Source organism: Nothobranchius furzeri, chromosome 18 (genome assembly GCF_043380555.1).
Source record: "Nothobranchius furzeri strain GRZ-AD chromosome 18, NfurGRZ-RIMD1, whole genome shotgun sequence".
In the NCBI taxonomy this organism is placed as follows: domain Eukaryota; kingdom Metazoa; phylum Chordata; class Actinopteri; order Cyprinodontiformes; family Nothobranchiidae; genus Nothobranchius; species Nothobranchius furzeri.
In genome coordinates this window covers 32,629,341-32,644,018 of record NC_091758.1, presented here as the reverse complement: position 1 = coordinate 32,644,018, position 14,678 = coordinate 32,629,341, and the positions used below count along the sequence as shown (strand labels likewise).

The following is a 14,678-nucleotide window of genomic DNA, read 5'->3' as shown; positions in this document are numbered from 1 at the left end:
CATTTACATTAATAATTTACTAGGATTAGATTGTGGATTAAAATGTAGTAAAGGGCTTTATTGTTCCCAAGAGGGAAATGGTTATAGTATTTGTGAGACCCATCAAAGCCTTACATGTTTGCTGTGCAAAATCACGCACACATACAGGACACACATTTTTCTGCTTAAACAAATAATTTTACAAGCTAATTTAAAAAAATCCATGCTTGCAACAGCAGATTACCAAACAATCTGCAGAGACAGTAGGCAAATCCTTCAGGCTTTAAAAGGGACTTATTATAACTTTTTTATCGTGAAGTTCTTTGCACAAAATCTCTCTCACATTAAGCAATTTCAGCAGTTTTATTCTTGACAGTTTCAGTACCTTCTAGCATAAGCAGTTTCAGTGTTCTTTCACTTTATGAAAAGAAGCAGAAGCTGGCCACGCCCACCCATCCCTGATCAGGCTGCTATGAGAAGCTCCTATATCCAGAAGAGCTTGTAGTACCTGTTGCTCTATTCTATTTAATTTCCCTATTTGTGACATCACAAACAGAGACTTTTTGAAACCACTTGTTTTAGGCACATGACTCCTAAAACCAGTTACCAACAGAAAATGGATCGACAAGTTTCTTTCGATTCTTCGGCATGAAATATTGTTGGGGGGGGGGGGGGGGTGAGAGCATGTGAAGAGGGTCAGATGATGTGTGTGTCTTATGCTCAGTGTGTGTTGGCAGTCCTGGTAAAACCGCTTTCAACCAGTAGGAGGAAAAGCAGGAAACTTTTGTTTTGTGTGTGATTGTGGTTATGGTTGTGTTTTTACATTTACATACATAGAAATTGAGCATTTTATTGAATCTGATGTGCAATCGACTGGGGAACTTAAATAACTTCCTTCAGTCCTTCATAATAAGAGTCTAAAACTTACACATTTACCACAAAATATGTAAATTATGCAATCTGTCAGGAATATTTAATTGAAAAATCCCAAAGATTTTTAAATACCCTTGCGTCTGCGAGAGCTAGACAGCTTGTTGTTATTTGTTGCTAAAACTTCCACAGCTTTAGATCGAGTGAACCAAGTTCTTACTGTTCTAGAAACAAAAGTTTAGGGTGAGAATTTTTACATTTACATCAGTTATTTAAAGAGCAAGTCAACCCCTACCAGAGTCTAACTCCACTCCCACTTCATGTTTGAAAAATGCAACACGTGCTGTTGCCTGGCAGACCGTGAGGGCGGAGCCGCTAACAAACACACACTCAGGCTCACAACAGCATTGTGACATCATAATGTACCAGTTTACATCATAGCATACTTCTTAGCCAATAGCAGTGGCAGATTTAAATTAAAATACAGTGCAGAGTTTTTACCTGACAACGGCACAACACTGCCAGTTTTAGTCAGAATATTTAAATTTTAACTAAGATGCACTGAAGTGCCAAATTACTGACGACATGTGTCTGCAGCACGATTAGACACTCGTTTATTTAGCTTATCAGCAAAAAACAGTTTATTTGGGGGCGACTTGCTCTTTAACACCTGGCAGGTAGCAATGAACAAGAAAGCCCTCTGTGATGGCCATAGTTTGCTTACAATTAAACTTTTGTAGATAGTTGCATGGAATTCTGCTGCTGTTCATGCAGAGTCCATAGTTAGTTAAAGAAATGTGTTCAGAAAACCATACAGCATCAAAGCTAAATCACACATATTTATATCTCTTTGCTTTAAAATAATATTTGAATAATGTATATTCTAGTGTATTGGAGCTCCCTGCGACGAAGAATTGTTTCAGAGCTGATGCTGAATGAAGAAAAAAGTAATTTACCACTTCTTTCATCTATCAGATGAAGGCAAACTAAATAATAAAAAGAGAAAAGTCTGTGAAAACGAGTACAAAAGCCATTTAATCGCTCTCATCTTCTCTTAATAACTGCAAATTTCCCCCTGGGCCCAGGGGAGAGAGCCTCTCTGTGCCGCTGCCCCCTTATCTGTCCCCTCCACATTTCAGCAGGCTGAGCAGCTCCCTCAGTCTGCAGCTCCCGGCTTGTTCTCGTCAGGGCCTGTGGGGAAGCTGGGCTCATGGGTCCACCATTGTTCTGGCCTGGGAGGAAAAGTCCAAAGAGAATACCGAAAATCAGAAAGTGGGGATATAGAAAAGAAAGAAGAGAAAAAACTTGAGCCACTGCTTCATTAAGTGGAACCCTTTCACAAGCAAAAATATCCGAAACAGCCCCCTTTCAGAGGCAGTAATTAGTAATTTAGAAACCTTTCCCCCTCAGGATATACTGTTTCAATTTAGTCAGCAGCTTTAGATACTTCGGCACTTAATATTCATTGTTTCTATCATCCTCCCAATTTCTCAATGCACAATGTCTGCTCTTTCACCGGTGATAAAGTGTTTTATCTGTCATGTAATTCTTCTCTTCAGTCAGCCTTCTGCAAGAGGAGTTCATTTTTTAACACTCTTTGAAAACGAATTAGCAGGAAGCGATAGGGACATGAAGTTTTTATGAAACTGAAGTTCACCGATTAGGTGTGGCAACAAACTAACTATGGAACTTATCGTAAAACGGATCACAACATAACTAATTATTCTCAATGTTTGGAGGATTTGCTGCCAAACGTGTGGGTTGCAGCTATAATGCTCAAGGATTTAATAGCAAACGTTTCCAGACTGTTTATTAAGCCAAACCACATAAAACGCCTCGGGGGGGTGGGGGGGACTCACACTTATCTTTGTCTCCATTGAGCCTTTGTTTCAAAATCTCACCACTTCCATTCATTTCCAATCTGCATTGTCTAATAGAAATAATTGATTTTTGCCTCTTCCTCACAAATGAATAACGCTTGTGATTAAACATTTTGTCTCCAAATCTAAATTCCAAGATCGCCATCAGAGCTTGGGAAAAAATAGGCAACTCATTAAAGCAAAAACACAAAATAAATGAAAGGAGGAGAGAGGGAGAATAGCTAAGATGTGAAAAGGGGAGGAAGGAAATGAAATAATGAATGGAGTCCGAGCGAGCTATCTTTCCCAGGCAGAGCGCCACTAGGGATGCAAACTCTCAGCCACCAGAAATGAGCTACCTATCTGTGAAAAGAGTGACTGCTCCATCCTATTTGATTTGGCTCTCCTATCATCTCTTAAGAAGATGTCAGCCTTGCTTCTTCTATTGCTCTGAGCCTTTATCAACCCGGAGACGATTTTCCTGCAAAATACAAAAAAAGGAGGGAGGGGAAGCAAGAAAGCGGGGGGGGGGGGGGGGGGGGGGGGGACACATTTCAATGCCTTTCAGAGAGCAACACTAAAGAATAAGCGTTGTGCGATAAAAAAAGAGGGTTGTTAAATAGATCTGTCTATTTGTATGGTAATAATGATCACTTAAAGACTCGGGTCTCCGTGACTTGTAGAACAAGGAAATACATCTCTATGCAGGTATTGTGTTAACACGACTCTCCAAACGACCTTGTGAAACTTTCAGAAAGTAAAAAATGAGTCGGATTTGAGTTTTTCTTTTTTTTTGTGTTTGTGTCGTTCTCTCAGAGGAGGAGGAGTTGTTGGAGGGGATTCTCTCAGGAAGTCGTCGTCTATAGCCCCTAATGTTAAATTATCTGTATGACAGCTTTTATAGACAGCTATGGAAGCCCTGTTTATAATAAATTAGTTAATTTAATAACTTAAGCAGCATGTAACATTGGTGATGTTATAGCTGCAGTGTTTTTTAGACAGTTGCAAATTTACTCAAACATGTTGTTTTGAAGAACTGTTTGACAGTTGAAGCAGAGTTCAGGTAATCTTTAATCTTCTTGTTGGATTACTTGATAATCTACAACAACCAGTTAAATTAAGACTGATGACAAAATGCTTGCTCTACAGGTTGGAAAAACTCAAAAGTGACAGTGCACATTTGCAATGTTTGCATAAATAGGGTGATTTATCTTCTTCTGAGAAATGGAGAGTTTACATGTTCAGATTCTTGATTGTGATGGTAATAAAATGTTGCAGCAAAGACGGTCTGAAATCTAAGAAGCTGCAACACTGCAGAGTCAAAGCTGCAAAGTCTCTGCTTTCTTCAAAATCCAAGAGTTTCTGAATTAATCAGTTTTGATTTAAAATTATAACAAAAAGAGCCGATTATGATGTGAGTTAAATATGCGTTTGTGGGGTCACCACTGACTGCATTTGCCATTGACTTCCTATGAACGTTTTATCCAAACTGATAAAATCAGTTCCGTAGGTCAGTGGGTTTTTCAAAGTAGGGGTCAGGACCACCAAAAACTGCACATGAGGTCTTGAGATTATTTCCAGAAATCAAGATTCAGTTGAAAAACATTTGTTGAAGCTCAATTTGTAGCATAATTGTTAGAAAAGCTAAACTTTGGAGGCTTATTTCCTGATATTTGGACATCTCACCCTGAACTGGATAACAGCAAAGCGACTCTACCACTGACTTACGACGTGGATGCTTTATCTCCCCAAAACAACACAAGCCTGGAGGACCTTCTGCCGTGTGGTGAAGTTGCTAATGCTAACGATTAACTTAAACGAGCCAAGATGTCTGCTGCTGTTTCACGGACTTTAAAACAACAACAGCCTTCCCCGTCATGACTCAAGATCAGTGAGTCCATGAACGCTTATTCACAGTGTGATGTAGATCTGTGAGGATTTTCAAATCCTAGATTTTCACCGTGTATTTTTATCATCATAAGCTAATGCAGGAGATAGGTGCAGGAGAGTACTTTCATGTTCAGCCTGCATGAAAAACTCAGAGGGACCTATGCACAATGCACAAAATAACACAAAGAGAGACGTGCTACCCATTGGTCACTGGATAAAGTAAAAAACCAATAAAAAAAGCTTTAGTCTCTCTCTCTCTCTCTCTCTCTCTCTCTCTCTCTCTCTCTCTCTCTCTCTCTCTCTCTCTCTCTCTCTCTCTCTCTCTCTCTCTCTCTCTCTCTCTCTCTCTCTCTCTCTCTCTCTCTCTCTCTCTCTCTCTCTCTCTCTCTCTCTCTCTCTCTCTCTCTCACATTCTTTGATCATGGACATTAAAAATGAAACAAACCCAAAAGGTTCCACCCACAGGTGAGGCACTTCGAGGTGTTAGAAAACAAAAAAATAAACTTCTTCCTGTCTTACATACCACATCTCTGACTACACTAATGTTTAACCAAAGCTGAATATAAATTCACAGTTTCAAATTTAAATTCTCAGAAGTGATAGAATAGAAATAATGATTTAAAGCTTCACTGATTTAGCATATCTCAGAAAGTCACAGCATTAAGCCATCATGGTCTGTAATAGTTTCCTGGAAAGAAAACATTTAGTGAAATGACTCAAACAATCATTTACAGTTTTATTCATATCTCTGCCTTTCTTACTTCTCTTTAAAAGGCCCTGAAGCATGATTTTCACACTCCAACTCGTTCCCTTCAGTGTCTCAGAAATTTACGTCAAGACTTTCTGGAACACCTGAGGGTAAATGTTCAAATATGTGATCAAAAAAACCGTTTAGCCAATTCTCTCTATACAGCGTCTCTATTGTATTCTTACTTTTCCAGTTTGGTTTTCCTTCTATAATTAATTTCTTTATTCCAAATAAAAACATCTGATTATATTCAATAAAATTCTGCTCACATATTTGGATACTATTTAAAGAGCCTTTAAAACACATTTTGTGTTCATCTTTCATAGAAGTAGAAGTATTTCCCTCCGTTGATGCCCAGCAGAGGAGGAGGGGAAACGAGGACGGATGCAGACTACATGTCGCTCTGCAGACCCAGCGTGGAAGGCATTAGAGGCGGATTGATTAGTCTGCTCCACTTGGCTGATTAATCAGGACCTGTTAGGTGGAGACGAGGACCATTTATGGCTGATTATCTTCTCCAACGGCAAAAAGGCATAAGAGGCAATTCACAGTGAAAGTTTCCCACCAAGAGAATTTTCTGTTTCTTTATTGCACCTTTGATCCTTCTGGTTACACGTCTGGTTTTTAAAAGAGGACCGTCTGATCCTTCTTTAAAGCATTTGAACTTTCTCTGTATTTTTTGAAGTATAAAACAATAATAAAAATACGTACAAGTACATATTAAAATAAAACAAGAAAATGTGTTTTTATGAAGCTCAGCATTTACATTCATTACATTTGTGAAATAAATGTTATTTTGATGAATCCCTAAACTTTTGCCAACAGAAAAATTAAATAATCTGTCCTTTGGTAAAATTGATCTCAAATGCAAAAATTTACTCTGTTGCTCTTTTCAGTTTAATCTTATTATACTTCTATATCTTCTTAAAACTTCATATGCAAATAAACCAGGAGTCAGTGAGGCGAATATTCAGATCAACCTATTAAAATATTAACTTAATAACTTGCAAATGCTGTTTTTTATTTGTACCTAAAACCAAAGAAAATGCTTTAAACTTTAAGAAAGTGCAACTACTTAAGTCAGGTAAGTTTATAACAGAATAACACACCCAACTGGAAAGTGGGATCACATCACCAGACCATAATATTTTTAAGTTTCTGCTCATTCGCTGCTGTAAGAGTGAATGAGCAGACTGAGTCACATGGGGCTCCTGTGTTATTTCTGCAGCAAGCATGCTCACACGTTCTTTTTTTCTCCTCTCAACGGCAGAAAAAGAGAAATTTGGTGGTATCAGCATCCTCGTCTGTGCAGTCCCAGTTTTAATACTCACACCACATGTTTTATGGTCCAGGCTTGCAGCTTGCTCTCAGCTGCAGTGTGGCCTTCCCCAGCCTGGTCACCCGTTTCCGTTTATCTGCTGGGATAACTATAAAAATCTGTCAGGAGGCAGGGGTGGGCTTTTTCGCTCGGCTCGGCCCTGCTGGCAGATTGAGAGCCCCCTGTAATGCACAAGTCTGTTTTTATTATTCTTGCTGAGGGAACACTATTTCATCAACTGCATGATTCCACAGAGAGGAGATAGGCCCCAGCCCGGCTGTATTTCTTCCAATCAAACATTCCAAGGGGAAAAAATGAGTGGGTGCCATCAAATCCCAGAATAATGCTGCCAGATTTTATGTAAAAAGAAGGACTGATGGACAAATACAGGAAGGCAAGACAAGTTTAATGACGTGTGTTCAGGAGCTGAGATTGGAAAACTGACAGAGAAAAGCAGCCTCTTTGCTGGAATATAAATTGTTGTGCCCTGTAAAAAGGCTTTTATCTGGAGTGAATATGGGACGTAATACACAGGTCAGGGTTAAGTCATTTTCTCCGGCAAGTTAAGCGAATAATGAAGGCGAGCCCGCGCGGAGAGGAGCACTACTGCTGCCAGTTTGTCTTCATTTATTATGCCAAATCTCATGATTTTGGCGTTGGCGCGGCGAGTGCTCTGGCGCGCACCGGTGGACGACATATCGCTTAATTTACACAAGGTAATGAAAGCAGGGAATGGGAGGACAAAACAATTTACCTGCTGACACGGGAAGAAGTGATTTGCGAACATGGGGGGAAGGGGGGGGGGCATGGGGTGGAAGAGGGGTGGCGAGGGGAACAATCAGAAATGGTTCAGACAAACAGGAAGTCAGGCTTCAGTGTCTGCTCCTCAGATGATGATGATGATGATGAATTCAATGAGGCAACAGTAAACCACACACACACACGCACACACACACACACACACAGTAAAAAAAAATGCAATCAATGGACGAAATTGACCTCAGATCTGGAGGGTGTGCTCTGACGAGGCCCTCCTTTTACCTCCTCTTCCCCCACACAATCGTAATCACTCATCAGAGAGACGCTTGTGATGCGGGGACGGGGGACTTCACCAGTCCTTCTGAGCTGCAACACGTCTTCTCACACGAGTAAATCTTTAAACTCCGACAGAAAACGTGTGCACGAGTGGAAAATCAGAGCTTCTTATTTAGGAAAAATAAAAGAAAAAAGAAGTTGCATCCATAGGTAAGGCTCTCCCAGTCACTTTGCTATACTGATGGACGCAGTCTTAAAGTGTCCATCTGGCCTTTCACACAAACAGAAAAGAGTCTGGCTGAGACTCTCTGACAATGTGGCCGGAGCTGCACTGTAATTTTCCAATCACCAGCCCTTCAGGCCAGACCACTCCTTAGGGCAGTAAGATCAGATGGGCCTGAGTATTTTCTTTTGTAAGAGGCCAAACTCTATTTGTCCGCTTGCAGGAACAAAAGCAATCAGGGAGCTAAGAGAGAGAGAGAGAGAGAGAGAGAGAGAGAGAGAGAGAGAGAGAGAGAGAGAGAGAGAGAGAGAGAGAGACGGGCTTTTTGGTCTCTCTGGAAACTGGCCAAAGATGGAGCAGGAGGAGGTAGAGGAGGGTGAGACAACATGGTCCCCCTCCTCTCCTCCCTCCCTCCTGTCCACTGTGGGTGGGTGGCTGGTGGGTTCTGGTGATGATGAAGAGGGACGGGGCTCGGCACCGGGTCCCTGCTCTCAGCTCTCTGCAGGACGAGACACGGAGAGGAAGTGTCACTCTCTGCAGGCCTGCTGAGGCCAACCTGGACTCTGCTGAGTGCCGCTGCTCGAGTCTTCACAGCAAATGAAACACCATCACACCCACCGCCTAGCCAAAACGCGGCCACACACGCAGCTAAACGAACGTCTGTCTGGAAGAATGTACTAGACACCATAACCAGACTGGATATCCTCGCATCAAACACGGGTTGAAATTCAAGAAAATTCAGTTTGAATCTAGAAGGAAGGGGGGGGGGGGGGGGGATTTCTCTGCAGGCTTATTTCCCCTCACAATGAGAGGTGACAGTGAACAGTGGAACTCGTCAGTGTGAATAACACGCAGTTACGCTTGGTGACACCCTCTGGTGGAGCACGACACACTCGCCCACACACACTGACGCACACGCCGAGGCTGGAGGGCCCCTGTAGGCGCACTGTCAGCCTCACCGCACTGCCTTCCATTACAGCTTAACTGGAGACAAATTGAGCAATCTGATGGGTTAAATTTGACACGTTTGCTTGTCCAACCCATGTTTCTTGCACAGGACAGACACGTTTCATAGCTCTGTGAGGCGGAAACGGTTGGATTTTCATAAATCAGCACAAACAACAGATCAGGTGGACCTCAGCCACGAAGTGTCCTTCAGCAGCACTTTAGAAGAGGAGCCCATAACACAACCAGTGGTCAGGCTTAATTTACCCACTTCTCTGTCCACTGCTCCATCAGCATATAGTATCACATAACTGCTAATGGGCTAATGGAGGAAGGAGGGAGGAAGGGAGAGAAGGAGGGCGAGGGGAAGAAAGCGATAGTTAGGGAAATGGAGCTCAGGTTCATCCAAACATTTAATAACTTGTCCAATCTGGAGTGTTCACCTCTTAGGTGGGCTAATTACATCATTTCACCGGCCTGGACGAGAGGGTCCAGCGTGGACGCTCCGTCTCACGGTGCCATCACATAATTATGACTTATGCCGATGAGGCCTGGCAAGCTGGATGAAGTCAGCTCGTCATAAATTTTAATGATCACTTAGACAATACGAACGTTTGCAGGAGTTGTGGTGGAATTAAAAGGGAAAGACTTGTGCCGGAGTGTGGAAACATATAAAGGAGGAAGAGAGAGAGAGCGGAGAAGTGTGTGTGGCATGTTTGGGGACAGCGAATTTAGAACGGGCAGACACAGTTGCTTGATTGTTTGAGATCAGGTTCTGTGGTCAGCGGGCTGCTGGGCAGGCCGACGTCAGGCCTGTCAGAAGACTAAACACCCGAGTATAGACTGATTCAATGGAAAAACAGCAGCTGACACTCAACGCTCGCAGGCCAACAGCTGACCTCATTCTATGAATAAAACGGAGACGGACAACGGCCGCAGCATCACGCGTGGAAAGTCGACTCTTCAATCTCCACTGCAGCAGAACTTTTGTAAGAGGTGAAAAGATCTTAGCTGAGGCCGTGATGTTAGAAAACAAGATGAATGTAATAAAATAAAATCAGCTGTAAAATGGCTAATTAGCTTTCTGTGATTGAGCATTGTGGAAGCACACATTTAGACTCTCCTGGTAAAATAATTTCACCTTTCTGGAGTAATTAAGAAACTTTCCGTGACCTCCAAGACGAGAGGACACGTTTCATGAATCAGAATTTGCTTTATTTAATGTTGAATTGGATTGTCTTTATTATAACAAAAAGAAAAACACTGAGGAAAAGAGTGTAAACCTGCACCACGGAATAAAGATCATTGATCTGAAGATGTGCAGGGTTTGCCAAGAAATTCTGCTCTTATGAAATAAAGAGAGAACGGGGGAGCACGCCAAAGAGAAGCTGATCTCCTCTGCACTTAATATTAATGTCTGTTTTGTGGCTATCCTGTTTCCGGAGAAGCCGGCTCCCGCGGTGGAGCGATTGAATGACAGAGATTACCTGTGTGGAAAGCCCCACGAGACAGCTGATAGATAATGCATGACAAAAATGTTTTTGTTTACTCACAGGTTTGGGTTTGAGCAAGGTTTCGGTCTCTTGTTTTGGTTTTTGCCCTGTTTTTCCTTTCTTTCTCCAGAAACCTGATTCTCAGAAGTGACGTGGATTGATGGGAGGGATGGACTGTGTTGGCGTCTGGCTCCACGGGAACCCGCAGCACCTCAGCAACCGTGGGTCATCCACATCATACTCATCCTGTTGGGGCTGCAGGGACATGAAAACATCATCTCACGCCGCCACTTCATTCCTTCAGCAGCATTAGATTAGATTGAAACTTCCCTGCACACTTTCCTGGGGCTGTCAAATGAGCTGTCAGTCATGTGTCAGAGCCAGCCCCCACTCATCTGCTGCAATACATCACACAGCCTTTTCTATGGATCTGTATGAGGGGGAATGCCAGCAGCTCCTCTGCTGGGGCATGGTGGCGGATTGATCCCATCCCATCACTTCTTGAGATTGTTGGTCAGAGATGAAAGCAGTTAGTTGCATTTTTAAATGAATCAAACAAATGTGCATAATTACAAGATGCTTCCTGTTTATCCACGTGTAAATATGAGTTATTGTTTCTAATATCCTCTGCTGCTGGGTCCAGTATGAGATCACTGAGGGGAATCCTGAGCCGGGCTAATGGGCACTTGGCACATAGACAGCTTTCCATCCCAACCTCAGTTTTACTAATCCAATTGAGGCAACCTGCTTGGCACGAAAGTGCCTCATCTGTCTTTACTGTTCATTATTCCAGCTCTGAGACATTCACATTCCTTGGGATCGGCTCAAGCTGCTTCGCTGAAATGCTGCATCCAAGTTGGAATGGGGGTGTAGATTTAAGGTATAATCACCTCTGAGATGCATAATCAGGGCTACGTGGGGGAAAGAACAAGAAAACATGTATGAAGCCAAAGTGGAGGTTTTAGCAGAATCCTGCTTTATCTTTATATCTAGCTGGAGTTAGAAGCCTTCTTTATTTGTTTTATTCTTTTCCTGCAGCAGATTTTACTGGGGGGAGGTGGGGGGAGTGATAATAATGTTTCTAATCTTGTTAGATTGTGCACAGAATTGTCTCCCTTGTTAATAATGGACCAACCCCCTCCTCGGTCCACCGAGATGCTTCCTTTCAATTTGTGTACTGTCATCTCCTCGCCACAAAATTGATGCCCCCTCTTCCGTTTAATTAAATAAAAAAAAACAGTCCAGGTTCACGCAGGTGGAGCATGCAGCAACCTCAAATGCTCCAGCACAAGTTTGAGTTGCTCTTGAATATTCCTGCATCCATTAAGTCACATGATTCAGGTCCAACTAACTGTTTTAATTATAAAAATGCATTTGATGAAAACAATTTTCTTTTGGTTTCTACAAAAATCTGATTTCTTTCTGTAAGCAAGCAGGTACAAAATAAATAACAATCCCAGGGATTTCTCTCAGATAGGTTTGCCCTCAGGCGCAGCCGAAGCCAAAGTCTAGGAAATAACAGCATAAAATTCCCACACATTAGAAGGCGGATAATTGGATTTCCTGTGTCCTGTATGGTGGGCGGTGTGGTTCTTGCAGCTGTGACATTATCAAGGTAACATAACCTGAAGGCTGCGATGTAGCAGCACAGGCCCCGCAAGGCCTGTCCTGCAGTTCCCCATCGCTGCCTGCTTGGTTATTCATCCTGTGGACCCTGCAAATGAAATTATGGGAGGAAGAGCAAAGGACATTCTTTGGGAATTAATCCCATTTATGCCTAAACCTACTTCAGATTTTTATAGTGAGGCCCTCTTCAGACAGAAGGTGCATTTACAATTAGACATGGGCTTAAAGATTAAAAAATATTGTTTATTTGCTTGCTTGATTATTTTTAGCACATACAGAAAACTCTGGAAAAATGCATTGATTGATTTTTTTACAGTACTTTTAATTTTTAAGCACAAACTGTTTTTTGACACCTAAATGCTCTGTTACATACCAAATGTAGAAATTGTAAAACATAAGATAAAATTTTAAGAATATGTAAAAAAATAAAATTTTCTGGTTTAAGTATTTGACGTGACTGCTTAATAAAAATAAAAAACAATATTTACATTTTTAATCTAAAGGAAGATTTGGCTTAAATATTTTATCACTTCATGAATATTTTTGTTTGTGCATTTATTTACAAATCCATCAGTCAAACTGTTTGTATTTGAGGAAAAACAATGTTTCATTTATTCAATTGGAATAAATTCTAGATTATTTTTGTGCAAATGTATTAAAAATCTGAATATAAACACTAAAAAAGTGATTACATTTCAGCAAAGTATTCAGGCTCCAACAGGGATATCAGACAGAAAAAGAAGAAATTGATGAAGAAGCTCGTTTTTTACTTAGATTTGAGAGAAAAAAACGTTTTTTTAACATTTGTAATTATTTTAGATTCATTTATTTATTTAATTCGTAAGAAATATTACATTGTTTTGCATTTCTGCTTAACGGCACCTGAGGAAACAGCTGATCAATTAGCGCTGTCCGCATTGCAGATAAACACTGCCCCCTAGTGGGCAGTCTGGAAAATAACAGCTCAGACTGTGCAGGTTCTAACAGAACATTTACCCCACGTTAGAAAAAACAATAAACCATTTGTCTTTTTAAACTTCGATATTAGAAGCTCCTCATTCTAAATAATAATAATTTTGTTTAAGAAACATAATTTTTATTCATAGTGCAGGAAAAAAACCCATTTGAAAAATATGTATCAAGACTACATGTTCACACGCGCGCACACACACACACACACACACACACACACACACACACACACACACACACACACACACACACACACACACACACACACACACACACACACACACACGTTATAGCAAAATGGGAAGGACTGATTACAGCTCCTTCACTGTCCTCATCAAGGCTAGCCGTTGACATTGAAACCCCCAAACACACACTATTGAACTGTACCTGCACACACACACACACAAACATGCAAAAACACCCAAAGACACACACTGTGACTCTTCAGGCAACCACAAAGCCCAGGCAGGTCCCTGCCATTATCCCGTCCTCTACCCTAAACACGCAGTTTTAATTTCAAAGCTCTGATTAGCTGATGATTGCATGACAGCCGCCGACCAGGTTCCCTTTTCGCCCGGCTCCCAGACTGCAACTCAATCATGCCCAATTAGTGGGTCCCCAAACACACTCTCTTATTAGAGGACTCATAATCGACTCATTGTGTCCTGATTTGGCAAATAAATCACTCTGGAGGCTGCTGACTCCCCCACCTCCAAACCCTTTCCCCTTTCTCTCACTGCCCCCCCACACACAAACCCACACTCCCTCTGTCTTTCACTGCCCACTCCCTTTCTTTTCCTTGTCCAGGGGTTCAGTGACAACGTTTTCAGGCATGCTTTTCATTGGAGCTGACAGTTTGAGCAACGCCATCGCTCCTTTTTTTCATTCCCCCTGAAGAATGAAGAATAATTTAGCGGCTAAGGCTAGGCAGGCAGCATGCGGGTGTCCTTGTCCTACAAGGTTAAGAATCCATTCCATCTGGGCAAGAAAGGAGTGAATTAAAATAAATGATGGTCGGATATTTATTGCGGGTTTTCAGATGAAGCCCAGTCATTCTGCTCGATCAGTGGGGACTGGACTTCTAGTGTGTTTCTTGGGCTTGGTGACCTCCCCTGCTCCTCCCTGCCTAACTGGGGAACAACACTCAATGTCACATAATTCCTATCCTGCATTTATTATATTTATAATTATATTATTAAATGTATATTTTGGGGACACGGAGGCAAATAGGATTGCAGGACAAATGTAAAACTAGTTAGTGGATTTTTATAATAGGAAGATGATTGAATAAGAGATTTGTATAAAAAACTGAGTTCTGGAGACGGACAGTCTGATGAGATGGGACAGGAAACATGAAAACACAAATGTCCTTCAATCAGGGGACACTAAACTCAACGCATGAAGCGTTGACCTATTTAAAATGACGTTGCATTTCATGGAAGTCTTGTAGGAGGACACAAACAGAAGATCTCCTGACTCACACGGATCCTTGCTGCATGCAGAGATCCAACCGAAGAGCTTTACAGACTCAGCTGGAGCTCAGAGTCTTCAGGAGCTCTGTGATGTTGCGTTCAAGCAGCAAACTAGTGAACTGTGATTTAGTGGAGTCAAACCTGAACCTGAGAGTCGCCGCGTCCCACTGTGATGTGAGCTCCTTCCCCAAAGCTCAAAAAGACTCGAGTCCCCTCATCCTGCTGATCTCTTTCAGCCACACCGAGTG

At 41.9% G+C, this 14,678-nt stretch overlaps 1 protein-coding gene across 1 annotated transcript; it reads right to left on the bottom strand.

The window, feature by feature from the left end:
• Positions 1-1,782: 1,782 nt before the first annotated feature.
• On the bottom strand, positions 1,783-13,828 carry LOC107392407 (uncharacterized). Its single transcript, XM_070546782.1, has 5 exons — positions 13,737-13,828; positions 11,986-12,074; positions 10,421-10,571; positions 3,068-3,189; positions 1,783-2,081 (listed from the first exon to the last, which is right to left on the bottom strand). The coding sequence occupies exons 1-5, from the start codon at positions 13,826-13,828 to the stop codon at positions 1,894-1,896; spliced, it is 642 nt and encodes a 213-aa protein (XP_070402883.1). The 3' UTR covers positions 1,783-1,893.
• Positions 13,829-14,678: the final 850 nt, after the last annotated feature.

Coding starts and splice junctions, on each gene's coding strand:
- LOC107392407 (XM_070546782.1), bottom strand. CDS start 13,828: ATGGCGTTGCTCAAACTGTCAGCTCCAATGAAAAGCATGCCTGAAAAC. Junction 3,190..10,420: donor CCTTGCTCAAACCCAAACCT/GTGAGTAAACAA, acceptor TGTATTTTGCAG/GAAAATCGTCTCCGGGTTGA. Junction 2,082..3,067: donor GTCACTCTTTTCACAGATAG/GTAGCTCATTTC, acceptor TTTTCCTCCCAG/GCCAGAACAATGGTGGACCC.